The sequence below is a fragment of the Plecotus auritus genome (genome assembly GCF_963455305.1).
Source record: "Plecotus auritus genome assembly, chromosome: 3".
Taxonomy (NCBI): Eukaryota; Metazoa; Chordata; class Mammalia; order Chiroptera; family Vespertilionidae; genus Plecotus; species Plecotus auritus.
The window spans coordinates 131,491,090-131,518,896 of NC_137772.1; the positions used below are offsets into that span (position 1 = coordinate 131,491,090).

The 27,807-nt window shown below is 47.6% G+C and overlaps 1 protein-coding gene across 1 annotated transcript in view; it reads left to right on the forward strand.

The window, feature by feature from the left end:
* SLC6A13 (solute carrier family 6 member 13) overlaps positions 1-27,807 on the forward strand; it is a 52,697-nt gene that overhangs the window by 22,712 nt on the left and 2,178 nt on the right. Inside the window, exons 3-12 of the mRNA XM_080660334.1 lie at positions 6,151-6,285; positions 8,971-9,111; positions 13,505-13,589; positions 14,267-14,399; positions 15,269-15,403; positions 23,238-23,341; positions 24,203-24,327; positions 26,145-26,257; positions 26,568-26,705; positions 27,458-27,560. Coding sequence (XP_080516460.1) covers positions 6,151-6,285; positions 8,971-9,111; positions 13,505-13,589; positions 14,267-14,399; positions 15,269-15,403; positions 23,238-23,341; positions 24,203-24,327; positions 26,145-26,257; positions 26,568-26,705; positions 27,458-27,560 — 1,212 coding nt within the window. The remainder of the gene's footprint in view (positions 1-6,150; positions 6,286-8,970; positions 9,112-13,504; positions 13,590-14,266; positions 14,400-15,268; positions 15,404-23,237; positions 23,342-24,202; positions 24,328-26,144; positions 26,258-26,567; positions 26,706-27,457; positions 27,561-27,807) is intronic.

A 27,807-nucleotide genomic window follows, 5' to 3' on the forward strand; every position in this document is an offset into this window, starting at 1 on the left:
GATGAGAGAGAAACATCGATCAGCTGCCTCCTGCACACCTACCACTGGGGATGTGCCCACAACCAAGGTACATGCCCCTGACCGGAATCGAACCCGGGACCCTTCAGTCCGCAGGCCGACGCTCTATCCACTGAGCCAAACCGGTTTCGGCCATTCACATGATTTTTAGATTCACTTGTTGATAGATATGTATTTGTTGTTCATAATTTTTATCTTTACCTTTTTCTTCTTCTTCCTCTTCTTAAAGAATACCTTTCAGCATTTCATATAATACTGGTTTGGCAGTGATGAACTCCTTTAGCTTTTTCTTATCTGTGAATCTCTTTATCTGACCTTCAATTCTAAATGATAGCTTTGCTGGGTAGAGTAATCTTGGTTGTAGGTTCTTGGTGTTCATCACTTTGAATATTTCTTGCCATTCCCTTCTGGCCTGCATAGTTTCTGTTGAGAAATCAGCTGACAGTCGTATGGGTACTCCCTTGTAGGTAACTAACTTGTTTTTCTCTTGCTGCTTTCAAGATTCTCTCTTTGTCTTTTGCCCTTGGCATTTTAATTATGATGTGTCTTGGTGTGGTCCTCTTTGGATTCCTCTTGTTTGGGGTTCCCTGCGCTTCCTGGACTTGTAAGACTATTTCTTTCACCAGGTGGGGGAAGTTTTCTGTCATTATTTCTTCAAATAGGTTTTCAATATCTTGCTCTCTCTCTTCTTCTGGAACCCCCATAATTCGGATGTTGGTACGCTTGAAGTTGTCCCAGAGGCTCCTTACACTATCTTCATAGTTTTGGATTCTTTTTTCTTTTCCAGTTGGGTGTTTTTTGCTTCGTTGTATTTCAAATCTTTGACTTGATTCTTGGGATCCTCTAGTCTGCTGTTGGATCTCTGTATATTATTCTTTATTTCAGTCAGTGTATGCTTAATTTCTAGTTGGTCCTTTTTCATATCCTCTAGGGCAGGGGTCCTCAAACTTTTTAAACAGGGGGCCAGTTCACTGTCCCTCAGACCGTTGGAGGGCCAGACTATAGTTTAAAAAAAAACTATGAACAAATTCCTATGCGCACTGCGGGCCTGGGACAAGTCGGCTGCTAAGCAGGACAGGCAGCGGCACCTGGCGGGCCAGATAAATGTCCTCGGCAGGCCACATGTGGCCCGCAGGCCGTAGTTTGAGGACCCCCTGCTCTAGGGTCTCACTAAATTTATCGGCGGTTTCTAGAAGATTCTTGAAAAACCTTATAACCGTGGTTTTGAACTCTATATCCAGTCGTTTGCTTTCCTCCATTTCTGTCATTTGTGACCTGTTTCTTTGTCTCTGCATTTTGGCTGCTTTCCTGTGTTGATAGAGTGGCTTTGAGTGCTAGGTGTCCTATAGGACCCAGTGGCTCTGCCTCCCCAGTTACCTGAGGTGGACACTCTTGGTGCACCCCTTTGTGGGCTCTGTGCTCACCCTTGTTGTAGTTAAGCCTTGATTGTTGTTGGTATCACTGGGAGGAATTGACCTCCAGGCCTATTGGCTGTGAGAATCAGCTGTGTCTACGATGGGAGAACTTCTGTGCTGGAGATACCCTTATGGGGCAAGACTTGCTTCAGTGGAGCTTTGGTGCTCACTGAGTCTGCCCCCTGAGTGTGTCCCTTATGGATCTGTGAAGTTGTAATCTGGATGGTTCCATTCTGACCACTGGGTACACTGGCTCTTGGATCTCTAAGGAGGTGCTATTTTAGTCTCTGCCTGAGGCCACCCAGCAGGAGCTATGGAGAGATCTGCAGACTCCTCTTCTTTGTTTGGGGTTTGGAGGTGCCCAGATGAGATCCAGCTGTGAACCAATGCAAGTTGCCGTGGGGCCTTGGGCCTTCTTTGGGATGTTGTGGGTCTCTCTGACCCAGCTGCAGTTTGTTAGGTAATTTTAGATTGCAAAGGGCCAGGCCATTCATATGCAAAAGCCTCTGCACACAACTTGGGTGAGGCGGGGTCTCAGGGAATCCACAGAGTGGAGAAAACAGCTATGGCTGATCCTCAGCCCTGCCCTAAGCAGCCCCCGGTTCTCAGTGTCCCTCGGTAATCGCTTCAAGCTCCTCTAGAGAAAGCCGCCCTCAAGTTCTGCCCAATGTCAGGCAGTCCAGTTTCTCCCCTTATGAGGTTGGGTCCCCAGAATCTCCCCCGGAACTGGAGTTTAGAGTAGTCGGGAGCCTGTGTCTCACTCCTGATTGAAAAAGACAACAGCATACTCAGTTGCCAGCCCTTTCCCGCACGCACGTGCCTCCGTACCTCCGCACTTTACTTCCATACCTCTTCCGAGTCTCAGTGTGCTTTTCTCTTTCCTTTGAGTTGTAGAATTTCCATTCAGCCAGCCTTTCTGTGGTTCTAGATGATGTCTGTTTTGTCTTTTAGTTGTAGTTTTGAAGCGGTTGTGCGAGGCAGCAATTTCAGGTGTTTACCTATGCCTCCATCTTGGTTTCTCTCCATAACTATGGTATCTTAATGTCCTCATCTACTTATTCTAACATCTGTGCAAGTCATGGGTTGGCTTCAATTGATTGATCTATCTACTAATTATGCGTAATATTTTCCTGGTAATTTTTAAAAATAAATCTTTATTGCTCAGATTATTACAGTTGTTCCTTTTTTTCCCTCCATAGGTCCCCTCCACCAGGTTTCCATCCCACCCCATGCCTTTAACCCCCTCACTGTCCTTGTCCCTAGGTGTAAGATTTTTGTCCAATCTCTTCCCACCCCCCCAACACTCCCTTCCCCCAAGAATTGTCAGTCCACTCCCTTTCTATGCCTCTGATTCTATTATATTCACCAGTTTATTCTGTTCATCAGATTTTTTATTCACTTGATTTTTAGATTCACTTGTTGATAGATATGTATTTGTTGTCACTTTGTTGTTCATAATTTTTATCTTTACCTTTTTCTTCTTCTTCCTCTTCTTAAAGAATACCCTTCAGCATTTCATATAATACTGGTTTGGTGGTAACGAACTACTTTAGCTTTTTCTTATCTGTGAAGCTCTTTGTCTGACCTTCAATTCTAAATGATAGCTTTGCTGGGTAGAGTAATCTTGGTTGTCGGTTCTTGCTATTCATCAGTTTGAATATTTCTTGTCACTCCCTTCTGGCCTGCATAGTTTCTGTTGAGAAATCAGCTGACAGTTGTATGGGTACTCCCTTGTAGGTAACTGTTTTTCTCTTACTGCTTTCAAGATTCTCTCTTTGTCTTTTCCCCTTGGCATTTTAATTATGATGTGTCTTGTTGTGGTCCTCTTTGGATTCCTCTTGTTTGGGGTTCTCTGCGCTTCCTGGACTTGTAAGTCTATTTCTTTCACCAGGTGGGGGAAGTTTTCTGTCATTATTTCTTCAAATAGGTTTTCAATATCTTGCTCTCTCTCTTCTTCTGGAACCCCCATAATTCGGATGTTGGTACACTTGAAGTTGTCCCAGAGGCTCCTTACACTATCTTCATAGTTTTGGATTCTTTTTTCTTTTCCAGTTGGGTGTGTTTTGCTTCTTCGTATTTCAAATCTTTGACTTGATTCTTGGGATCCTCTAGTCCAGTGGTCAGCAAACTGCGGCTCACGAGCCACATGCGGCTCTTTAGCCCTTTGAGTATGGCTCTTCCACAAAATACCACGGCCTTCTATTTTGAAGAAGTGGCGTTAGAAGAAGTTTAAGTTTAAAAAATTTGGCTCTCAAAAGAAATTTCAATCATTGTACTGTTGATATTTGGCTCTGTTGACTAATGAGTTTGCCGACCACTGCTCTAGTCTGCTATTGTATCTCTGTATATTATTCTTTATTTCAGTCAGTGTATGCTTAATTTCTGATTGGTCCTTTTTCATATCTTTGAGGGTCTCACTAAATTTCTCAAAAGTTTCTAGAAAATTCTTGAGTAACCTTATAACCGTGGTTTTGAAGTTGATATCCAGTATTTTGCTTTCATTAATTTCTTTCATTTGTGACTTGTTTCTTTGTCTCCGCATTTTGGCTGCTTTCCTGTGTTTGTTTCTATGTACTAGGTAGCTGCTAAGTTTCCTTGAGTTGATGGAGTGGCCTTGTGTGGTTGGTGTCCTATAAGGCCCGGTGACTCAGCCTCCCCCGTCACCTGAGGTGGATGCTCTTGGTGCACCCCAGTGTGGGCTGTTTGCACAGTCTTGTTGTAGTTAACCCTTGATTGTTGTTGGTATCACTGGGAGGCATTGACCTCCAAGCCAATTGGCTGTGATGACCAGCTGTGTCTACACTGGAAGATTTGTTGCCAGGAGACACCCTTATGGGGCAGGACTTGCTTCAGTGGGGCTTTGTTGCTCACTGAGTCTGCCCCTTGAGTGTGTCTCTATGGATGTGAAGAGTTGTAATCGGTATGGTCTCACTCTGACCACTGGGTACACTGGCTCTTGGATCTCCAAGGAGGTGCAAGGTCAGCCACTGTCTGGGGCCGCCCAGCAGGAGCTACAGAGACATCTGCAGATTCCTCCTCTTTGTATGGGGTTTGGAAGTGCCCAGACGAGGCCCAGCTGTGAAGCAAGGCAGGCTGCTGCTGCCGAGCCTTGGACCTTCTTTTGGAAGCTCTGGGCTCTCTGACCCAGCTGCAGTTTGACAGGTTTTAGGAGGAGAAAGGACAATCCATTTATATGCAAAAGCTGACGTGCACAGCTTGGGTGGCATTGTAAATGAGGAGGGGCAGGGTCTCTGGGAATCACCAGGGCAGAGCAAACAGCAATGGCTGCCAGTCAGCCCTGCACCAAAGAGGTCCCCGGGTCTCTGCGTCCCTCGCCCCCGTGCAGGAACAATATTGCTGCGAGCACCTCTGAGAGAAAGCTGCCCTCGCGTTCCTGTCTCGATGCCAGACAGTCCAGTTTCTCCTCGTATGTGTCTGGGTCCCCCAGAGTCTCGCTGGGAACTGGAGTTCAGAGCAAGCAGGAGCTTGTATCTCCCTCCCGATTAAAAGAGCAGCACATCCAGGTGCAGCACCTTCGGTGCCTCCACACCTCCTACCAGTCTCAATGCGCCTTCTTCACCTCTCTAGTTGTGGAACTTTCACTCAGCCAGCCTTCCTGCAGTTCTGAGTGGTAGTTGTTCTGCCGTTTAGTTGTGGTATTGATGTGGTTGTGAGAGGCAGCAAGTACAGGCGCTTACCTATGCTGCCATCTTGGTTCTGTTCCTTGTAATTTTTGATTGGATGTCAGACCTGGTGATTTTTGCCTTACTGGTTGCTGAGTATTTTTGTATATCTATAAATATTCTTGAGCTTTTTCCTGAGATCAGTGAAGTTATTTGATCCTTTGGGTTTTGCTTTTAAGATTTGTTAGGCAGAACTAGAGTTGTGCTCAATCTAAGACTAATTATGCCCACAACTAAGGAAATGCCTTCTCTTCCCAATGCCCTGAGTCCTGAGATTATGCAGTGTGGCTGGTGGGAACAGTCACTCTCCCAAGCCCCATGTGAGCACCATAATCGCAATCTTTTGAATGTTTTTTCCCCCTTCACTGTGGGTGGTTTCCTCACACATAAGTGCTGACCAGTACTCAGTTGAAAGCTAGAAGGGGACCCTCTGCAGATATTTGGATCTCCCGCTCTGTGCAGGTCTCTTCTCTCTGGTACTCTATGAACTCCCCTGTCTACTTTGCCAGCAGATAAAGGTCCCTGGTGGAGAAAATGTTACACTTCTAGCATCAGTTGGCTTCTCTCATCCAATGATTATGAAAACAAAAGCAGAAAGTGTTACTAAATGGAAATGTGATTTCAGCCCCCTTAAAGTTCATATTTAACTCTAAGAGCAATCATTTTCTTGAAAATAATTAAAGTTCCTGGGCTGTATTAATGCTCCTGGACATTCATCATTCAGTGAACTCCTTGTTATTGCCACAGGTTATGTGTTATTTAGGCAATAATTGATGTTCATCAGGGAACAAAACTTAATAGGTATAAATTGAAACTTCCAAGTGAAAAAAAGGAACTGGTTAGGTTCTAGATAACTTGGTGACTGTAGATCTCTGTTATGGTTCCAGACACCTGGACAGATTCCCCCTGCAGTGTTTCATGACCTCCCACCCCTGGGATGCTGATGGGCAGTATGGGGTGGAAATTGGAAAAGATGAATGTGGACCATGAGGAGGCTAGTGCTAGGTAATGGACAGCCTGTTTCCTACCCGCAGGTGCTTTTTTCATCCCCTACCTCATCTTCCTTTTCACCTGTGGCATTCCTATCTTCCTTTTGGAGACAGCACTGGGCCAGTACACTAGCCAGGGAGGCATCACAGCTTGGAGGAAGATCTGCCCCATCTTTGAGGGTGAGTAGCTGTGTTCTGATTCTGGGGTATCTGCATTGGGGATATTAAATCTATTTGAAATGATTGAGTGGTTTAGCAGCCATGCTGATTGAGATAAGATTCTGTGTCGTTATGTTAAACCCTCCATTTATGGGCCCAGTATTGAGCTATGGAGAAGATGGTGATGAGGATGGGAAAAAGGCTTTAGGTTAAATAAGCAGAGTGCAAAGCTATTTTAGTTATATATTTTAAATATATACTAGTATATATAACAATGATTTTATATTTTCAAAATATATATAATCAATTATAAAACATTTAAAAAGAGAATTTTAAATGGGAAAATATTATAATAATTCTACCATCTTGACACAGCATCTATTTAAAATTTAGTCTGTTTTATTTCAATATTTCTCCTTATGTAGGATTTTCATAAGTTTCTATTTTGAAATAATTATATATTCACAGAAAGTTGCAAGAATATAGTCCTGAAAGGTCGTCTGTACACTTCATGCAGTTTTTCTCAATGGTAATATCTATCTATCTATATATATAAAAGCCTAAGCAACTGTTCAACCGTTCGACCATTTGACCAATAGCTATGATGTGCACTGACCACCAGGGGCCAGCCACTCAATGCACAGACGTGGAAACATGGAGCAGACTGATGAATCTCAGAGGGAAGGGGGAGGGGGGGAAAGGAAGAGATTAACCAAAGATCTTATATGCATACTAGAAGCCTGGTGCACAGATTCGTGCATCGGTGGGGTCCCTTGGCCTGGCCTGCGGGGATCGGGCTGGGTCCCTCAGCCTGGCTTGTGCCCTCTCGCAATCCGGGACCCCTCGGGGGATGTCGGCCTGCTGGTTTCTGCTCAGTCCCCACAGGCCAGGCCGAGGGACCCCAGTGGTGCACAAATCCATGCACTGGGCTTCTAGTGTTGCATAACTATAGAACAATATCACAAGCTGGAAATTGACATTGGTGCTACCCACAGACCTTATTCAGATTTCACCAGTTTTCCTTGCACTCATTTGTATAATTCTGTGTGATTTTATCACTCTGGTGTGCAGCGTTGTGTAACCACCACCACAATCAAGATACAGAACTGTTGCATTGCCACAAAGATCTTTTGTGCTCCTCCTCTATAGTCACACTACCCCACCCGCCCTGCCCCTAACCTGAAGCAACCACTATTTTGCTCTCTACCTCTATAATTTTGTCATTTTGAGAATGTTGTATAGATGGAAACATACACAATATAACCTCTTGGCTTTTTCACTCAGCATGATGCCCTTGAGATTCATCTAGCTTGTTCTTTTATCAATAGTTCATTCTTTTTCATTGTTGAGTAGTATTCCATGGTATGGATATATCACAGTTTAACCATTCACCCATTGAAGACTATTTGGATTGTTTCCAGTTTGGGGTGGTGGGTATTTATTTCTGTCTACATAGAGTTTACATATCTATTAGCATGGAATACACACAGTTTATAGCTCTGTTTTATAGTCAGTGTTATTTTCTATTTTATATATAATATTTAATGATTATATAAACTTTAAGCAAGTAGATATATTATAATTTACTTAACAGTTCTTTGTTTTGGGCTTTTTCTTATTTTCACTTACTTATAAAATTGTTAAGTTCTGCTATCATGTGTATTTGTTGACAAAGATTTCCCCCCAACCCCTTTTTTGAGAAATTATTTCTTTGGCAATACATTTGCAGGATTAGGATCACTGGATCAAATGGACTATCAAACTGATGTCTCTTAATCTGGCTTATTAAATTGTCCTGTGGAAGTGTTATACTGACTTACAGTGTCGCTAGACATGAGTAAGCATCTTTCCCTTCTGTTTTTAATAACTCTGAATTATGTGTGGTTCCCAGACTCCTCCACATATTGGAACCACCTGGGGACCTTCAAAACATCCTGTACCACATCCCTAGCTTATGATTTAATTAGTCTGGGGTCTGGTCCAGGCTTCGGAATTTTAAAAATATCTCCAGGTAATTCTAACATGCAGACACGTTTGGAAATTATTGAGCTATATAATTTGTAAAAAATTTCCCTTGGGCTGTAGTTGCAGAATGGTTCCTCAGTGTTGTTTGATTTTGCACACTGGGAGGATCTATTTGCATTTTCTCCCATGAAAATTATCTGCTCCTGCTCTTAACAGATGCTTTTATATTTCAGAAACATATCAGACTAATTCTAGGGAACATTAACTATTGGAATCTCGGAATTAGTCTACCCATTCACAAAATAACCTCGACTTGGTGAACTTTCAGAACCTAATAGAGATATCAGTGCACAGGAAGCCAAGACAGGGCAGCAGAGTCTGGGAGAAAGGTCCCCTCCTGACCAGGGCTGTTGGAGCGAGCAGCACACCTGCCTGCTGGGGAGGGAGAGGAGAGCTGGGAGCCACGGCTCCAGCACATCTTCTTTTTCTTCTTCTTCTTTTTTCTTTATTGATTAAGGTATTACATATGTGTCCTTATCCCCCCATTGCCCCCCACCCCCACCCCACTCCCATTCAGGCCCTCACCCCCCTGGTGTCTGTGTCCATTGGTTATGCTTATATCCAGCACTTCTTGTTTTAGGACACTGACAGTGGAGCCCAAACCCTCTGTGAAGCAGGGGTGGGCAGTGTGTGAGAAATCTGTCCACTGTCCCTGGCTCAATTCTGCCCCTTTCCCTCCAGGCATCGGCTATGCCTCCCAGATGATCCTCATCCTCCTCAATGCCTACTACATCATTGTCCTGGCCTGGGCCCTCTTCTACCTCTTTAGCAGCTTCACCATCGACCTTCCCTGGGGAAGCTGCCGCCATGAGTGGAATACAGGTAAGGTCATCTCCGAATCTATTTCCTCCAGCTGCTCTGCCGCATGAACCAGGAGTGGGATTGTCCCCTTATTCCAGGCAACCCAATTCCCAGCCATAATTTGGGACTCACTAGAAATCTGGGAAGTGAATACCAAAGATAAGAGTGAGATTTCACCAGCATCAGAGGCAAAATGTATTCAATTAATGTATTATGAATTCATGTATGCAAATAGAACTATTTATGTAGTTTAGTTACTAGTATTTATTTATTCCAGCTTGAAATATTGTTAGTTTGGTATTTGTATATATTGTTTGTACATTTTCTTGTTTCTCATGCCTTCTCTCTGATACTGTTTTAGGTCTTTCCACCTCACAATTCACCTGGCTTTAACCAGGGAAGGAGCTGTTTTGTATGTCATCAATATAATTTATAATAGCAATTAATTTTCTCTTGTGCCTGCAAGACTACAAGAGCCACCTGTGGCATTAGAACTACTAAGTCTAATGAATTGAAAGTAATGAAAACTTAAAAATACCTAGGGTAGTGCTATCCAAAAGAACTTTGTGATGCGGTACTATCTGGAATGGTAGCCAACATGTGATGATCGAGTACTTGAAATGTGGCTTGTGTGTGTGAAGAACTGAATTTTAAAAATTTTTATTGAGCTTTAATCATTTAAATGTAAAGAGCCACCTGTGGCTAGTGGCTGCCCTTTGGCTGGCGCAGATGAAGAGCCTACTGGACATGTCCTGTGTGGGTCTCAGCATCTTGGCTTGCACTCCGTGCCCAGACACCTCTCAGGGCCTGTCACTGAGGCCCCAGCTGTGCTCCTATTAATTTTTCTGGCTCAGATAAATTACTCAGCTCTGAACAGGAGTTTGAATCAGTTACTGGCCAGGGAGGTGCATTTCTGCAATGATTAGAATCATGTTCAAGGCGCCTCTTGCCCTCAAACCTTATGCTCCCTTTTCAGGTATTCCCTGGCTGATCTCTGCCACCACCTCCATTCCACTAATTTTGAGTGAAAAGTCAAATCTTGGAGGTACTTCCCCTGCCACCGTCAGGTGCATTCGGTTCTTGGCAGTACCTGCTCTGACCCCTGGCCCTGCTGTGGCTCCTACATGCTTTTCATCTGTTTGTTGGTCTGGTTTTCCCAAAGACCAGCAAGAGCTTGAAGGCAGAAAAGATGTCTTTATCTCTATGGCCTTTGTGCCTAGCACAGTGCTGGCTACATCACAAGCACTAAAAATATTTGTTGAATGAATCAAGTTTTTAAAAAATGTTATATTCTAATATTTTATTTGTATGATATGCTTCCCTTCCTCCCTCTCTCCCTCCCTCCCTCCCTCCCTCCCTCCCTTCCTCCTTTCCTCCTTCTTTCCTGCCTTCTTTCCTTCCTCTCTTCCATCTATGTGCACTGAACCCTTGACAACCAGCTTGTCAAATGGTGACTTTATCCAGATCTCAGTGGAGTTCCTTTTATAAAATTGTGTGACTTTTTGGTGACCTAGGATTTTTGCTTTTAGGCCTGCCTTTAGTTTGATTGGGGGTGGGGTCTCTCTGAGACAATTCTGAGGCAAATGCAACACCCAAGTCTCTTGCTCCCTGACATTTTGGACATTTCTCCTAGCGAGTCTGGTTTTACTCCAAGCCGGGCATCTAGAATAGTGCAGGACGGCCTGTCCTGCTGCGCGGAAATGCTTGGTGTGCTGAAGTTTCGAGGAAAGTGACATGTCTAGTGAAAACAGTGCTCGACTGGCATTGCCATCCAACAGATATTATTGAGCTCCAACTCTGTTCTAAGAAGCAAGGATGTGGTAACAAAAACGAAGGTCCCTGCCTGCATGGAATTGCCATTCTAGTGACAGGAGACAGGCAGATCATACACAAAATGAACATGTAATAGCTATCATGTGAGAAGGGCTATGGAGAAAAATAAAACAGGGAGGAGGTTTTGGGAATTTTAGGGGTGAGGGTGTAATTTTAAATGGGTCATCAATGAAGGCTTTATGGAGAAGATGACAGGAGTAATGCTCTAAGGAGGCTGGGGAGTGAGCCACTGAGACAACAGGAGACAGACACTAGGTGGCAGGGATTCCCAGTCAAAGGCCCTGGAGCACCAGTGCCAATAGCACCGAGGGAACAACAGGGGTGGTGTAGCTGGAGCAGGTGAGCAGCAGCAGTGGGAGGCGAGACCAGAGGAGATGGGTAGATTAAATAGGGCCTTGGAGGTGATTATAGGGGTTCTGGCTTTTTTCTCTGAGTGGGATAGGATACCTGTTGGAGAGTTTTGAACTGGGGCATGACATAAAACATGACTTAAGTTTTAACAATGTCACTCTGAATGCTGTATGGAGATTTGACTAGGGAGGCAAGTACAGGCTGGAGTGGGGAGGCATGAGATGGTGGTGACCTGCACCAGGGTGGTGGCAGTAGTGATAATGAGAAAGGTCAGATTCTAGGTATTTTTAAGGTAGAACATACACAACTCAATGGCCGGATTCTAGCCCTCAGTCACTTACCAGCTAAGACAGGCCTTTCCTAAGCAGACTCCCTTGCTTCATGTGTACGATGGGGAAAACACTATCTGTCTTAATATTTTTGAAGATTACTGTACTAATCCTATCTAATAAAAGAGTAATATGGAAATTGAAAGTACCTCTGCTGCACCCACAAGCCAAGCCCACCAGCCAATCAGGAGCAAGTATGCAAATTAACCCAACCAAGATGGCTGTGGCCACAGAGCCAGCAGGAGGCTTGGGTTTCCCCGGCAATGGAGGAAGCCAACCTTTCTGCACACCCTGGTGGGCCCAGGCCTCCATTCAAGGCTACAAAGTTTCAATTATAGAAGACACATAAATCCCAACAGAAATGGCGGCAACCATGGAGCTGGAGAGAGCAGGAGGCTTGAGTTACCCCCGGCGATGGAGGAAGCCAAGTTTCCCCAGCCCTGGCCTGCCTTGGCCTCCGCTTAAGGCTACAAAGTTTCAATTATAGAAGATAAATAAATCCCAACAAAAATGGCTGCGGCCACAGAGCAAGCAGGAGGCTTGGCCCTGCTCAAGGCTACAAAGTTTCAATTATAGAAGATAAATAAATCCCAGATACCAGGGCCTCCGCTTGGGTCGCCGGCGGGTGTGGCCAGCCTGAAAACCACCACAGGCCCCTGGCCCAGGCAGGCCCATGCCCCAAGGGAACCCCCACCCTGATCCGGGACACCCTTCAGGGCAAACCAGCCTGCCCCCACCTGTGCACCAGGCCTCTATCCTATCTAATAAAATAATAATATGCAAATTGACTGTCACTCCAACACACAAGATGGCTGTCCCCATGTGGTCAAAGATGGCTGCCCCCATGTGGACACAAGATGGCCGCCACAAGATGGACCGTCACTCCAACACACAAGATGGCCACCACAAGATGGAGGGCAGTTGGGAGGGACCAGGCTGGCAGAGGAGGGAAGTTGGGGGTGACCGAGCCTGCAGGGAAGGGCAGTTGGGGGGGACCCAGGCCTGCAGGGGAGAGCAGTTGGGGGGACCAGGCCTGCAGGGGAGGGCAGTTAGGGGCAAACAGGCTGGCAGGGGAGCAGTTAGGCATCAATCAGCCTGGCAGAGGAGTGGTTAGGGGGTGATCAGGCTGGCAGGCAGAAGTGGCTAGGGGCAGTCAGGAAGGCAGGCAGGCGAGCAGTTGGGAGCCAGCAGTCCTGGATTGTGAGAGGGATGTCCGAGTGCCCGGCAGTCAGACATCCCTCAAGGGGTCCCAGATTGGAGAGGGTGCAGGCTGGGCTGAGGGACACACACCCCCGTGCACGAATTTCATGCACCGGGCCTCTAGTAAAGTATAAAAAATACTGTAGACATGCTTTGTGAAACTCCAAAATCATGGACAAATAATTAAGAGCTACTACTTATTGAGTACTTTACAGACATGCTTTCATTTGATTCCCTGTCAGTCCTACAAAGGGATATTCTCATGTCATTTGGGAGATGAGGAATATGAGGCTTGGAGAGAGGGCCCGGCTTCCAGCCAGCACTTTCTTGCACCTGTCCCTGTGCTCTTTAGTGACTTGGATGCATAACGTTCCTAGAAGGCTTCTTAGTATTCTTCAAAGGTTATGACTTTACACACAACACTTCCCTGGGAATATTTGTATACTTTGAAGTGTGTCTTTCCTGATGCCATCTGATCACGCTTTAGTAAGAATATGCACCCAAACATTTAGAAACCGACAAGTAAAAGCATGTGGGAGAGGGTGGAGTGGGCTTGTCGAGGTTACATGTTTAAGGATGTTTTGTATAGACAACTTCAGCCCAGTTCCTTCCAGATACCTCACTTCCATTCTCCTGAAATTTCACCCCAAGTACTGGATAATGATTTTTCTCTTGCTTCCTTCCCTGGGGCCCATGAGTAGAACACTGTGTGGAGTTCCAGAGGACCAATGGCTCCCTGAATGTGACCTCTGAGAATGCCACCTCTCCTGTCATCGAGTTCTGGGAGTAAGTGAGGCCCATTTTTTATCCCACTGTGGGCTGTGGGTTTGGAAGAAGGCCACAGGGATGGGCTCAGCAAGTAGTGACTCCCAATGGACGACAAGGCAAAATTTTCTATTTCCTTCGTTGGTGGCCCCGTCACCTCGGCGGCTTTTTTCTGTTGTGCCCATATTAGTGGTCAGTGCAGAACAAGTTTCAGAGATGAGAATTTTGCAGCTCTCCTGCCTCTCCTCTCCCACGTGTCCACCTCCCTGCTAGCTGGTGCACACCCACGTGTGTCCACACCCCTAACTGCCCTCCTCTCTTCAGCTGCATGTGCATTATCTCTTATCTTCCCTTCCCCATTATCGATATTCATCTAGGCCCTTCTGTAGATTCTAGGGCATGATTCCCCATATCAAAACATCCTATAACTCTGGTTGAGAAAATGTGTTTGCACCTCCTTCTCTAGGTTAAATTGGTAGTCAGCCTCCCAGAGCAAACTTACCTGGGAGAAGTTTACATTTGCCTCACTTTATATCTACCCCATCTCTGGGCAAAGGAGAGCCTCATGGATTCAGGTGACAAGAGCTGACAAGCCTTTGGACAAGAGCCTGGAGGCATGGCTCCACGGCCTGAGATGCAAGGGCCGTGAAATGGTGGCTGGCAGCAAAGTGGAGCCTGGCTCAACCTTCTCTCCCCAGGAGGCGGGTCCTGAAGATCTCTGATGGCATCCAGCACCTGGGGGCCCTGCGCTGGGAACTAGCCATATGCCTCTTACTTGCCTGGGTCATCTGCTACTTCTGCATCTGGAAGGGGGTCAAGTCCACGGGCAAGGTCCGTGTTCGAGAGCTCCTGGCCCTCCCATCCCAGGACTCCCTGCCTTCACTGGGGGTTCAGTTACCCAAGAGTTTCCTAAGTTGTAGCTTAGTCAGGATGGGAGGAAATGGCCAAACAAAGATTTGTAAGTCTTGCCCTTTGATTCTATGCGTCTCCTGAGTTCAATCCCAAATCCTTCTGCTCTTTGGGGAAATTAAATGGAAGAGAGAGAGGATGGGTGGGAGGGGAAAGACACTTCCAGAAGAATTTGACCTTGGAATATACCACATATGCGGGCATATTGCAAATAGAACATAGTTCATGGCTCCCTAGCTCAACGTTTCTTTGGAAAAGGAATTCCATTAAGATTATTAGTCTCAAAATGATTGCAAATCAACCTGAGAAGTTGGGGGGGACTCTTTGCCCTAGGGTGTATAGGAATTAGAAGGGCATTCTGAGTTGTCCAGACTCCTGCTTTGGAGGCCTCTGACAAGGCTTTCTTCCTAATCTGGCTGCCTGGTTGCACTAAGTTTGTAAGCTCTGTGAGGACAGGGATCATGTGTTACAGATCTTTTCATACCTGACATCCCTTGACATAATTCCAACATACCTGTTGGGAGAATGCCTAAGTTCATTCAGTTACTCAACAAATATTTATTGGGTATGTGTTGGGGGAGGGTGAGTGCTTTAGGCAGGAGTGGGGAGGGGAAGAGGTTTGGGCTCACAGTTAGGGGAGGTGGGACTGAGGTGAGAGGGTAGGAGCAGATGGGGAACCCCTCTGACCTCTTATGTAGCTGGGGAGCTCCATCCTCCAGTTTCACTGCTGGGTCTCCAGTCCTCTCTCTCCTACTCACAAGTTTCTTATCTCTCATCTGCCCCTTGGCCAGGTGGTGTACTTCACAGCCACATTCCCTTACCTCATGCTGGTGGTCCTGTTAATTCGAGGGGTGACACTGCCTGGGGCAGCCCAAGGGATTCAGTTTTACCTGTATCCAAACCTCACACGTCTGTGGGATCCCCAGGTAAGAAGCCACAGACAAGGGTTGTCACGTGGCTCTGGGGGTGCTTGAGCTACAGACCTTCCCTGTGCTCTGTGGGCCAGCCCTGCTCCTGGCCCAACCCTAAAGCATCCATGATGGGCCAGAAGATCGCAGGCATCTGTTAGCAGCTGTGTGTGGTCCCCCTCTTTGGTTCATAGCTGCCAGGGAAGCCAGGGGGGCCTGAGGCCCTAGTAATATTTCTCAGGAGTGGCAAATATGTCACTTACAGCTTTTACTCACGGGCTGGACCCTATCTACCCATCCCCTTTGTGCACTTTTCCCCTGGGCCATCTTATTTCACATCTAGCTTCTTCTCTGTTTCCTAACCCTCCATCAGCCCCCTCTGGCTCCCTCCCTCTGTCAGAAGGCCCATCTCTAGGCCCAGTTCCCAGCTGGGCGGGTGTTGACTTTGCTGTCAGTCACCAAGAGGCCCCGCCCCTCCCCTCCCCTCAGCCAGCTTCCTCCTGGCCCTCACAGGGAGGGGGCGGTGCTGCTTGCTGACTGGAGGGGTTTGTAAAGCGGGGCCTGAAGTTAGAAGCCGCTGCCTCTGGCGGGTTTCTTATCTCCTGTTTGGCTGCCATTGGTGGAGGGCTGGGGTGTGGGGGAGCTCCCCCAGAACCCTGAGATGTGATACCTGCTCGGTGCCGGCCTTCCCTCAGGAGCATGCGCACAAGTTTGACAGCCTCCCTCCGTGCTGGAGGCTCTCCGCCTAAGACAGGGACCCTGAGGAAACTTCGGGCGGGAGAAGATGAACAAGTGGGTGGCGGTTCAAACATTTTAAGTAGCGAGGCATCAGCTGCCTGGCCCTGGCACCATGCTGAAGTGAGGCCCTTGTTGTCACTGAAATTGCTGGGAGGGAGCAAGAGAAAAGGAGTGGCACTTGCTTCCACAGTCCCTCCGGGCGACTCAGTTCACGCAGAGGCAGTGGCTCCCCCTTGTGCGGAATTTGGGGTGATACAGAAGCTCAGTTATCCCAGTCTCCCAGCCACCTGGCAGAGTTATGAATTCTTCCATCCTGAATCCTACCAGGGCTGCCGGGGCTCCGCAGTCAGAAACATCCCCATGGAGTCAAGTAGCCTCGCGCCCTGGGTATTTCTCAGGTCTGCTGGTGGGACATGAACAGCTCCTCCTCCTCTTCCTCCTCCTCCTCCTCCTCCTCCTCCTCCTCCTCCTCCTCCTCCTCCTCCTCCTCTCCCATGTCTTAGTCATAACGGCGCTACAGATGGCTGCTGCGTCATCTCCAGTGGGGCGCAGGGATGCAGTTGGCTTTGGCGACAAACTGTAGAGCCGTCGCCATGGGAGCTAAAAGGGCTCCAGAGGTCATGCAGTGCAAACTCCTCGATGCACAGATGAGCAAACGGGGCCCAAGATGAGAGGGAGAGACAGCAAGCGGCAGGCCAAACAAAGTGCACTTTTATTCTGTGACTCATAAGCCCTATGGCTTAGCTGCACCGAAGGGGTGTGATGCAGAGTAGGCAGCAGGCAGGTCTGGGGCAGCAGAGCGGAGGGAGGCTTTGGAGGACAGGTGCGGAGTTTGGCTGGGATCCCCTCTGCGAGAGGGAGCCATCGTGGTTTTGGAGCAGCTGAGCCACAAATCCCATCTTTGTTTGGAGGTCAGGCTGGGAAGGAGGGGACATGTTCAGGCCAGGAGACAGGCAGGTAGGCCGAGAGAGAAAAAGGAGAGAGGGTCCAGCATTTCTGGAACGGGTTTATGGCTTCTGTGATCAGTGCCTTGTTTGTCCTGATCAGTGATTTACCGCTAAACACTGTTGAGGTGCTTACAGTGTCCCTGGCATTAAGAGGTTTACATGCATTATTTCAGCTAATCCTCACGGCCGGTCAACGAGGTACCCTTATTTTATAGATAAGGAAATGAAGGCCTAAAGAGCTTAAAGAATTTCCTGTCCTTGCACCTGCACCTGGGATTCAGGTCTGAAGGATAAAAATTCCACATACTTTATAATCTCTTGAAGGAAAAGTCCCCATTTGTGTGTGTATATATATCTTCCAGCAAACATAAAGAAGGTGGACCAGATAGCTTTAAACGCTGAGAGTTAATAAGGCCATCATTCTGTGTCTGGGTTACTGGAGGGAATAAGACCTCTTTAACTCCGCTCTCCAGGATACCATCTTTCCACTCCCAGCGCAGGCTGTGCAGGAAGGATGATGTTTCAAGGGCCAAGCTTGGTCCTGAGCTTTCCAGCTGCCTGCCTTGTTAGCTGCCTGGCCCTGGCACCATGCTGAAGTGAGGCCCTTGTTGTCTGTGAGCAGAACAACCCCTGCAGGGTGGATGCCCTGCCAGAGCACTAATTGAATGTAGTTGGCACCCCCTAGGAAGTGTGATAATTCCAACTGGCATTTGCCTGGCACTTGAGAAAGGTACAAATTCCTGCTAGCCAACACAAAGACCAAAGACCTCTCTCCGTGAGCACTCAGCGTGGGAGTGGGGAGCCCAGCAGAGACAGGGCTGGGTCCTCTGGCGTCCCCTTTTCCTGCCAGGCTTTGTGTGCAGGTGGGCTGCTGCCTGTCCTGGTGCTCCCCAGGGCTTGTCTCTGTCCTGTGAGGAACTGCCGCTGGTGCAGTGTGTGCTTTATTCGGGCACTTGTTTCTTTCCTTTTGTCGGTCCTACTGTCCTCTGTTAGATTGGCAAGGGCAGGGGCTGGGGGGTAGGGTGTCCAAAGAGCCTTTGTTGAACCTTTTAAATCTCTGCTAAATGATTCTAATGAAGGATTTATTTAGGGAGGAGGTTGGAACCACTGAGTCTTTTAATTTTGATATAGTACATTGAAATCTACAGGACCTCATATACACCTGAAACAAATATAACAATGTTTGTCAACTTAATTGAAAAATAAAAAAATATATTTTTTAAAATTAAGATTTATGAATTGGGTGTCATTCCATTAGTAAACAGAAGGGTGGCCCAAAAAGTTGTACAAACTGGAAGGTTTTCGTGGGCAGACACTGGGCAGGATGGAGAAGTTATTGGCAGAAAAGAGGATTGCTTCTGGCAGGGTCACCTTTGCTTAGGAAGGGGTAGGGTAGTAGGGGTCTTTAGAGACTGGCTTAAGGTCACATTCCTGGAGGAGCTGAAAACTGCAATTACGTTTTGGCTTGTTGTGGAGTGGGAGGTGGGGCAAGTGACACCACCTTGTGTCTTTTTCTTAGCAATTGGGAAAAGAGAAGGAAACCTGGTCAAAGGATGCAGCTCTCTCACATTCCTATTGCGAACTGGCTCTCCCAACCCCACTGCCTTGATGACAGGGCTTTGAACCAAATCACTTGTTCCTCCAGGCTAAATGGGAACCCTATCCAAGGACAAGTGATCCAGGGGATGGATCATGACCGGTGGGGAATCTTCTGGCCTCCAGTCTCCTGCAGATACTTCCCACTGCCTGAACCCATGGAGACAGAAAGGAGGCAAGGGAGTCCATTGGTACAACCGGACAGGTCAGCCTTCCCTGGCACAAAAGCAGGAAAAGGGTGGAGAGCAGATATGGAGGCGCAAATAGAAGACAGGTGAAGTTGTTTCTAAGAGGCAGTTATGTGGAAGCAGAGTCATTAATATGTGTTTAGAAGACAGACAACAAGTAACTATCTTCATTCACTGACATTATAGGCATCCCAAACACCCATTGCTGAGTTCTTTAGAGACCCTGTGAGAACACATTTACCCTCCAGTTCTCTCTCTGCAAGCACAACCTATTTCCAAGAAAATCCTCTTGTGTTTCTTCAATAAAGTACCTTTATGATTTTTCACTTTAATAAGAAAAGCAACAAGCACAAACACTAATTTTTTAAAGATTTTTATTGATTTCAGAGAGGAGGGGAGAGGGAGAGAGAGATAGAAACATCAATGATGAGAGAGGATCATTGATCAGCTGCCTCCTGCATGCCCCCTACTGGGGATTGAGCCCCCCACCCAAGCATGTGCCCTTGATTGGAATTGAACCCAGGACCTTCCAATCTGCAGGCTGATGCTCTGTCCACTGAGCCAAACCAGCTAGGGCCAAAACCACTATTAAAGAGAAAACCACAGGCCCAAAATGGTGTCACTTGTGCTAAAATCTCATAATACCAAACCTAGATTAAATATCTGTTTGCACTTTCAAACTCCCTTAGAAACATAATCTTGATCAACCTGTCTGGGATTTTCTGATCAGGACCAATGAGATAATTTCTATAGAAGAAAGAGGCAATCTGCGAGGTAAAAACCATTCACCAAAAAAGACATCCTGGCCCATTTCTTTTGCTGATTGATTCCTTCCCCTGCCCTTCTTCCTACGCCGTAGGACCTACAGGAAACTTTTATTTTGTACAAGCACATCAGAGTGCCCTTTTAGTTGCTAGACGGCACACTGCCTGGTTCATGAATTGCTTAGTAACTGCTAATAAATCCATGGGACCTCATCATCGCTGAAAGGTGGGTTGCTTTTTAAAAATATGTCCAACAACAAACCAGCAATAGCTGACATCTCAATCATGTGTTTATTATTTGTCAGGCACTTGACTAAGTGTGTGACACAGTGCATCGTCCCACCAACCCTGGGAGTTAGGTGTTAGCCTTACTTTACAGATGAAGAAACCAAAGCTTAGAAAACTGAAGAAATTTGTTCCAAATCACAAAACTAGCATGTGCGGAAGGCTTGGGTTTTACACCAAGTAGTTTTTTGGAGTCTGCTGTATTAATCACCATGATATTCATTTTCCAAAGAATATTAATTATTTGAGAATTTTAGCTATTTTTTATTATCCCAGAAGGTGGGATAGGAAACTCATATTTATGTTAGGCATTTTACATACATTATCTTATTTATTTATTATTCCCATTTTCCCGGTGAGAAAAGTAAGGTTCAGAGAGGTTAAGTGACTTGCCTAAGATCATACAGCTAGTAGTTAATAGAGTTAGTAATTGAACCCATCTCGTTTTAACTCCAAAACCCAGGCTTTTTCTATTACACACTATTGCCTTCCTAAAAATAGTGAGTATAATAATCCTTGGGGTTGGACTCAAAGTTGAAAACATCTTTTCTGTACCTCCTAGAGCTCACACTCTCTTCCTTTGTGCCCCCAGAGAGTTCTTTTCTGCCCACACTCCCCCAAGGGTCTTCCACACTTGTTTTATTCTTGGTTAGTCTTCTGCCCCAGCCAAAGACACATTGGAGCTTTGTTCCAGAAACCAGGGCCCCTGGCACAGGCAGGGAGTGGGCCGCCTGCAGTGGGAACAGAACAGCTTGCTCTGCCGGTTCCTTCAGCCCTTCTTCTGACCCCATTCCTTCCTCCTATCCCAGCAGGCTTGTCAGGCAGCAGCTGTGCAGAGAGCTGGGCTTGCCAAGCTCCCAGTGAGGGGGCCTTAGTCAGAGGCATCATATCTGACCTTGCACTCTGAACTCGCAGCCCCCTGCTGCATTTTCCTCTGTTCTCGGTAACCTCTCCTCCCAACTCAACCTTAGTCTGTGCCCCCTCAGGGTGAGGTAAACTGCCAAGTCACAATTTTTCTTCCCAAGCCCAAGTTAACAAAACTGTATAAGCACAGGATTTGCACCCCTGCCAGCATGTGGGCAGCCACAGACATCTCTGTGGGCACCGGGCAGTTTCCCTAGCACTGTGTGGGTCCACCTCACCCTGTGGCTGCGAGGCACACAGAACAAACCTCCTAGGCCGAGATAATTCTCCCTCATGACAGAGGGAGCCCCCAGGCAGAGAAGCAGCGCTCCCCAGCCCGCACCTCTGACCCCGGGGTAAATCCATGCTGTACAAGCTCAGCACTGCTCGTAGGCCCCTGAGTGAGCAGGAGGGAGATAGAGGAAGGTGACCTTCAGACCAGAGGTCAGTGAGTTTTCCTGAGTTGACCATCCTTACAGTATCTGGGGGTGGGGGAGTGGTGGTAAAGTTTTAGAAGAAAAAGTGATTTAAAACATCTCCTCAGTCCCGGCTGGGTGGCTCAGTTGGTTGGAGCGTTGTCCCATACACCAAAAAGTTGCGGGTTCCATTCTAGGTCAGAACACATACCCAGGTTTTGGGTTTGATCCCGATTGGGGGGCGTATAGGATACAACTGATCCATGTTTCTATCTCACATCTCTCTCTCCCTTTCCCTTCCTCTCTCTAAAATCAATAAACATATCCTCATGTGAGGATTAAAACAAACAAAAATCTCAAACTTTTGTCATCAAACTGAATTTTGTAAATACCCCATTCTTGTGTGCAGGTTCTTTCTTCTCATTCTTACCTGAATCCTTCTTTTGCTTTAGAAGTAAATCCTGATGACCCCTCTCCTTCCCATTATAATTTCTCTCATGTTTAAAAAAGTCCCTCGGTGTTTCCACCCTCCATACTATTTCTTGGTAGCGGCCCTTCTGGATCCGCCTCTGAGCCCTTTTCCTTGGTGGCAGCTTCTGCCTCACAGAATTCCTTGGGGATGGGAGCCACAGTGAGCAGGGGGACAGGAGGCTAGAGATATTCCCCCCTTTCCTTCACCACCTTTCCCTGCTCTTTTCCCATTCCTGCAGAAACGGAAATAGCAAGAGGAGTGAGTGCCAGGATGCATCTCTGATGCCAACCTGGAGGCTATAGGGCAGTGATTTCCACATCTGACTGCTCAGTAGGATCACCCAGGAAGCTTTGGACACGATACAGATTTCTGGGTTCTCCTTTAGCCCTAGAGACTCAGTGTCTCCACTGGGGATGCTGGTTGAGGAATCAATGTGATTCTGATGTAGTCAGCTTGCCAGCGGGTCCCTGGGACCCACTATCATGCTGAACAAAACGGCACTTTGGTGGGTGAGTGTGATGAGAGAGAGAGCAGCGGAAGCTGAGGGTGGTGGCGATGTTAGGTGGGGAGGGAGGACAGGTAAGGGCCTTAGGAGCTTTGGACAGAACGAAGCTGAGGCTTGGGTGTGTGGGGGCATTGGGAACCTGATACAGTGAAAGGAAAGTGGGCACTTGTGTGGGGCCTACGGGGTACAGCCAGACAACAGTCAAGAAACAGGAACACAGAGATGTTGGGACAACTGCTGGCATCCAGAGCTTGGAGCTCCCTCGTAGAGCTCACATCCTCCGAAGGCAGGAGGTGCCTGGGAGGATCTGTTGCCCCAGGACCCCACCTCCTGCCAGTCCGCAGGGTTGCCTAGTCCTGTTTGCCTTGATGTTCTTTCTCTTTGGGATGTTATTCTAGCTGTTAGACCTAAATCATAACATGTGCAGGCTGGGTCAGCAGCTGAGATAACAGTGACAACAACATACCCTGTGTTTAGCTGGAGAGATCTTTCCCCCCCAAGGAGAACAAAGCCCTTTGCAGATGCATTTCTGTTCATCCTCTTGACTTTCTGTTGAGCTGAAGATTACTCTTCCCGCTTTTCACACGAGGGCTTGGGGGCACAAGGGGAAAAGCTTCATCCCATGTAGCACTGATATTACGGACCATTAACTCTAGAGATCCTGTCTCTGGACTCCTTCCAAACTGATCACACCTTCAAGAGAGCCCAGGACAGGAGAACAAGGAGGCAGAACCAGGGCTTTGTTTCTTTTATAGAAGCCTGCTCCCTCCCACTCGCTCCCCTCTCCACCATGGTCCTTCAGTCTTCTTCCAATGCCTAAGGCCCATGCCATCGTGGTAATGCTTGGGAAACCCCATCCAGAGGCTCAGGAAGTAGAGTCCATTGGGGTTGCAGGGCTGCAGCGGGGCCTGCACAGGCTGAGGACAGGATTCTTGTCATCCCCAGCCAGTGCCTGGCTCAGCCGTGGTCCATGCGCTCCCACGGAGCCCAGATGCCCTGGTTCCTGGGGTGCAGCTTTCTTGCCTTTTCCCTGTGTAGGTGTGGATGGACGCTGGCACTCAGATCTTCTTCTCCTTCGCCATCTGTGTAGGGTGCCTGACAGCCCTGAGCAGCTACAACAAGTACCACAACAACTGCTACAGGTGACTGGGGAGTGGGCCTGAGCCACAAACCCACATCCCATGGTCCCTCCGGCCGTGCTGGGTGGGGAGAGATCTCATAGATTGCCCCACCCCCACACTTCACCCCACGTTCCAATACTCCAGGGCTACCGGTTGCTGAAAGGGGCCAACGGCAGCCTAGGCAAACAGTTGGCGGGGGAGCGCAGCAGGGCCCAGCCTAGGTCCTGGCTAATGTAGAGGTCATGGGGCTCAGGATGCCAGCGAGCCTGAGGAGTAAGTAGTCGTGCCATGCAGTGGGGCCTCAGTCTGTCCTGCTGCATACAGGTGCCCTGGCAAACGTGGATTCCTTACCCATCCTCCTTCACCCCTGCCCCAGCTAGTGTCCCCTCCTCGTGGTTCCCTTGGCATACCTGGTTCATATCAGAGAATTTAAGTCCATTTTACTATCAGCCCCAAATAGCATATAATTTCAGAGTCAGATTTAGGTAACTAAGAATCATTGGTTGCTTGGGACTACCCAGGTCTGTGTCCTGGATGTTAGCTTGGCGCACTGAACTGTGTCAGAGTGATGGTGTCCCAAAGGTGTGGTGACAGTGTGCCGGGAAGGGAGGCTGTGTGGCCGTTTGTAATTTTTAGATTAGTATTTACTTCCTCAGAGCCTCATTCTTTGGGATGACCTTGCTTTATGCCAGCTCTTAGCTAGTGGGGCTGGGGGAGCAGCACCGTTTCTGGAATGCTCATCGTCATTCCGCAGGCAGCCCTCTGGCCTGTCTGCTGTGAGGGCCCGAGCTCCCCTGGGGCTCCCACTGCTCTGGACTGCAGGCCTGAGACAATGCAGCTCTTTCTGACCTGCCTGTTTCCACCTCCCCACCTCGCCCACAGGGACTGCATGGCCCTCTGCTTCCTCAACAGTGGCACCAGCTTTGTGGCTGGGTTTGCCATCTTCTCCATCCTGGGCTTCATGTCCCAAGAGCAGGGGGTGCCCATCTCCGAGGTGGCCGAGTCAGGTGAGTGTTGGGAGGCCTGAGGCCGTGGATTCTGTGAGCTTTGAACCTTCGCCAACTGGGTTCCAGAGGCGTTGCTACTGTCGCCTTCATGTAGGTGAGCTCTGGTGTCTCCCAGGAAGACCTGGAGGAGGACTTAAAAACAGCAATTCTGGCTTCAAAGGGTTAGTGGGTATATAGTGAACATTTTTGTTACCACTCCAATGTTATCAGGCCACCGATGTTATCAGGTTCATGTTTATCCCTACAGAAATGAGAAAAGCACATCCCCATATACACACACACACTCTCACACATAGGTACATATTGCTATTGCTACTTTTTATCCCTTTTTAAAAATGAATTGATAACACACTATATATACCATTCTTCACCTTGACTTGTTCACTTTAAAACCTCAGAGGTAAGTTTATATTGGCTCATAGAGTTTCTTCCTTTTTCAAGTGAATGCTTTTCCACGATGCAGTCTTCTTGTTGCTTCTTTTAAATAAAATCAAGGACTGGTCTCCTATCTGGGTAAGCCCTAAATGTTTCTTTTGCTCTTCCCCTATTTCTGAAGACCACCCACTTATACTCTGTAGCAAGACAATTTTTTTTTTATCATAGCATTCACAAGCATACCCTTGTCATACATAGTGCCAAGCACTGGGCAACTAACATCACTGACTCTTATTAAAAGTGATAATATTTTGCCCTGGCCAGTGTGGCTCAGTTGTTTGGGCATCATTCCATGCACCAAAAGGTTGCTGTTTTGATTCCCGGTCAGGACCCATGCCAGCTCAATCCCCAGTAGGGGGCATGCAGGAGGCAGCTGATCCATGTTTTGCTCTCACATTGATGTTTCTCTCTCTTTCCCTCTCCCTTTCTCTCTCTCTCTAAAAAAAAAACCAAACACACACACACACACACAAAAAAAAAAAAAAAAAAAACACCAGTAACAAACCTTTTTAAAAAAATGATAATATTTCACTTTTATTAAGCACTTACTATATGCCAGGCAGGCACTGTGCGAAGCATTCTGCCTGTGCCATGCGGTGGGAAGCTGTGAGGCAGGTGCTAGTATCGTCCCTCTTCTCACCAGTGTGGGGAGTGGGGCTTTAAGAGGTAAAGGACTGTTGAAGGTCACAGGTTCACACCCTTTTGTTTTTCAAAGGAAGCTTCCTACAGATGAATCCAAGTGCTGGCATGTGAATCTGTTCCTGCTATTTAAGCCAGCTGAGGGGAACATTAATTTATTTGAGAGACTGCATATCAGTGGTATTCTGGAAACAATGCCAGTTCACTGCTTGTAGGGTGACAGAAAAGGCCCAGGGAAGAGGGGGCCAGCTGGTGGCCCCAGATGCAGTCTAGTCTTGGAGGAATTCTCTTTGGAACCATCTCCTCTATAGAAAGAATACCGCAATTGCCTTAGTTGATAGGGGAGCATGAGGGCTCCAGGTCTCATCAGACCCTGCCGCTCCCTCATTTTACCCATACAGCCTGCCTAGTCCCTGAGTTCTTAAACCTCTGGTTTGGGGCAATAAATCTGGAGAGTGAGGCTGGAAGATTTGGGATAGAACTTATAGAAATGTGGGTGATATACCCCTTTCTGTTTTCCAGGGCCTTTTATACACACAGCCCCTAGGTTCTATTCCTGCCAATGAGAATACAATGGGTGGTGCCTTGAAAATTTGGGGACCAGGTAGAGGGTTGGGTGGTTTTTCCTGGGTGAGGATGGTGGTGGTGATAGCAACTCTGGGGCAAAGTTTCCTCTGGCTCCAGTTGTGCCACACTGACGCTGGCCCAGGCACTGGGTTCTGTTCCTCTGCTTCCTGCTGTAGGCCCTGGCCTGGCTTTCATCGCCTACCCCCGGGCTGTGGTGATGCTGCCCTTTTCTCCTCTCTGGGCCTGCTGCTTCTTCTTCATGATCATCCTCCTGGGACTGGATAGCCAGGTATCAAGAGGCAGCTACTCAGAGGCTGAGAGATGAATCGGTGTGGGTGGGCTGGGCAAGGGGGAGCAGAGGCATGAGTTTGAGCTTGATGCCATGCTGGACCTTAAAACAGTTGGGGGCTTGGTGAATGTCAGACGTGGATGCTCTTCCAGGGACTAAGAGGAGCTTGAAGGGTACGTCTAGACCTAACTATGCAAGGATTGCTCTGGAGACTTGAGTCAGGGAGCCTGGCTGGGCTGAGCCAGAGCTAGTTGATGGAGCTTATTTTGGGAGCTGTCTTTCCCTCCAATTTTTTTGCCCTGTCATCCAGTTTGTGTGCGTAGAGAGCCTGGTGACGGCGCTGGTGGACTTGTACCCCCGCGTGTTACGCAAGAAGAACCGGAGGGAGGTCCTCATCCTTGGAGTGTCTGTCATCTCCTTCCTTGTTGGGCTGGTTATGGTCACAGAGGTGAGGCTCTGGGAGGCTTGAAGGTGGAGACAGGGCGAAGAGGTGGAGCAAAGGTGGACAGCTGCCACCTGTTTGGCGGAGCAGGCTGCTGTGGTTTCAGGGCACTGGGACTCTCTCCTTTCCCAGCCACAGGAAGCACCAAGTAAGCAAGTCCCTCCTCTGGCCTTTGGGCATTGACCACCTACTTACGGGGATGGGTGAGGGGTAAATCTGGCTCCATGTTAAACTAAGAGGTATGGACAGGATAGTCTTGGATGAGGAAAAACTGCCTCTCCAACAAGTTTTCATAATTTCCCAGGTAGCTGCACCAAGTTCTGGGGATAAACTTCAAAGGGAGAAAGGTCGCCCTGGGAATGGGGGATATTCTGTGTGATGTGTCAGAGGAGAAGGAAGGCGATGGGGCTTGTCAGCTTGGTAATACCAATGACAGCCCCTACCCTGATCTGTGCCAAAAGAAAAGTGCACATTATGTCTTGGACTTTTGGGTCAATCCAAAATGTTCTCAGGGACAATCTAATAATAGCTGTCTTTTTCATCTATCATCCATCTAAAAACAATAATAAAAAAATAATTATTGTTTCATTCCTGCCTAGTGCCTTACAGCTTACAAACTACATTATCTTTTAATATCTGTCTTCTGTGATCCCCACCAACTCTGTTCTGTGCCCTGAGGGTGTGAAGCTAGATGGCGAGGGGGTAAGTCTGTCTGTTTCCTCGGAATAAAGTTCTGTTTTTTATCTCCTCCCCGGCAGGGCGGTATGTATGTGTTTCAGCTCTTTGATAACTACGCAGCCAGTGGCATGTGCCTCCTGTTTGTGGCCATCTTTGAGTCCCTCTGTGTGGCTTGGGTCTATGGTGAGTGACTCTCCCTAACCCAGTACTCACCTCTGCCCCAGCCAGGGCCCTTAGACAGAAGAGAGGTGCCCACTGCTCACACCCACCTTTTCTTTGGACTCCTCCTCTACCCAACCTCAAAAATCTCCAGAACCCTAAGTTGCTACCATTGGAAGGGCCCTCCAGAGGTTACCTTGTCTACCCTCCTGGTTATGTTTGCACCGAAACTACTTCAGATGGGCCCATATCCTGTCCTATCCAAACCTTT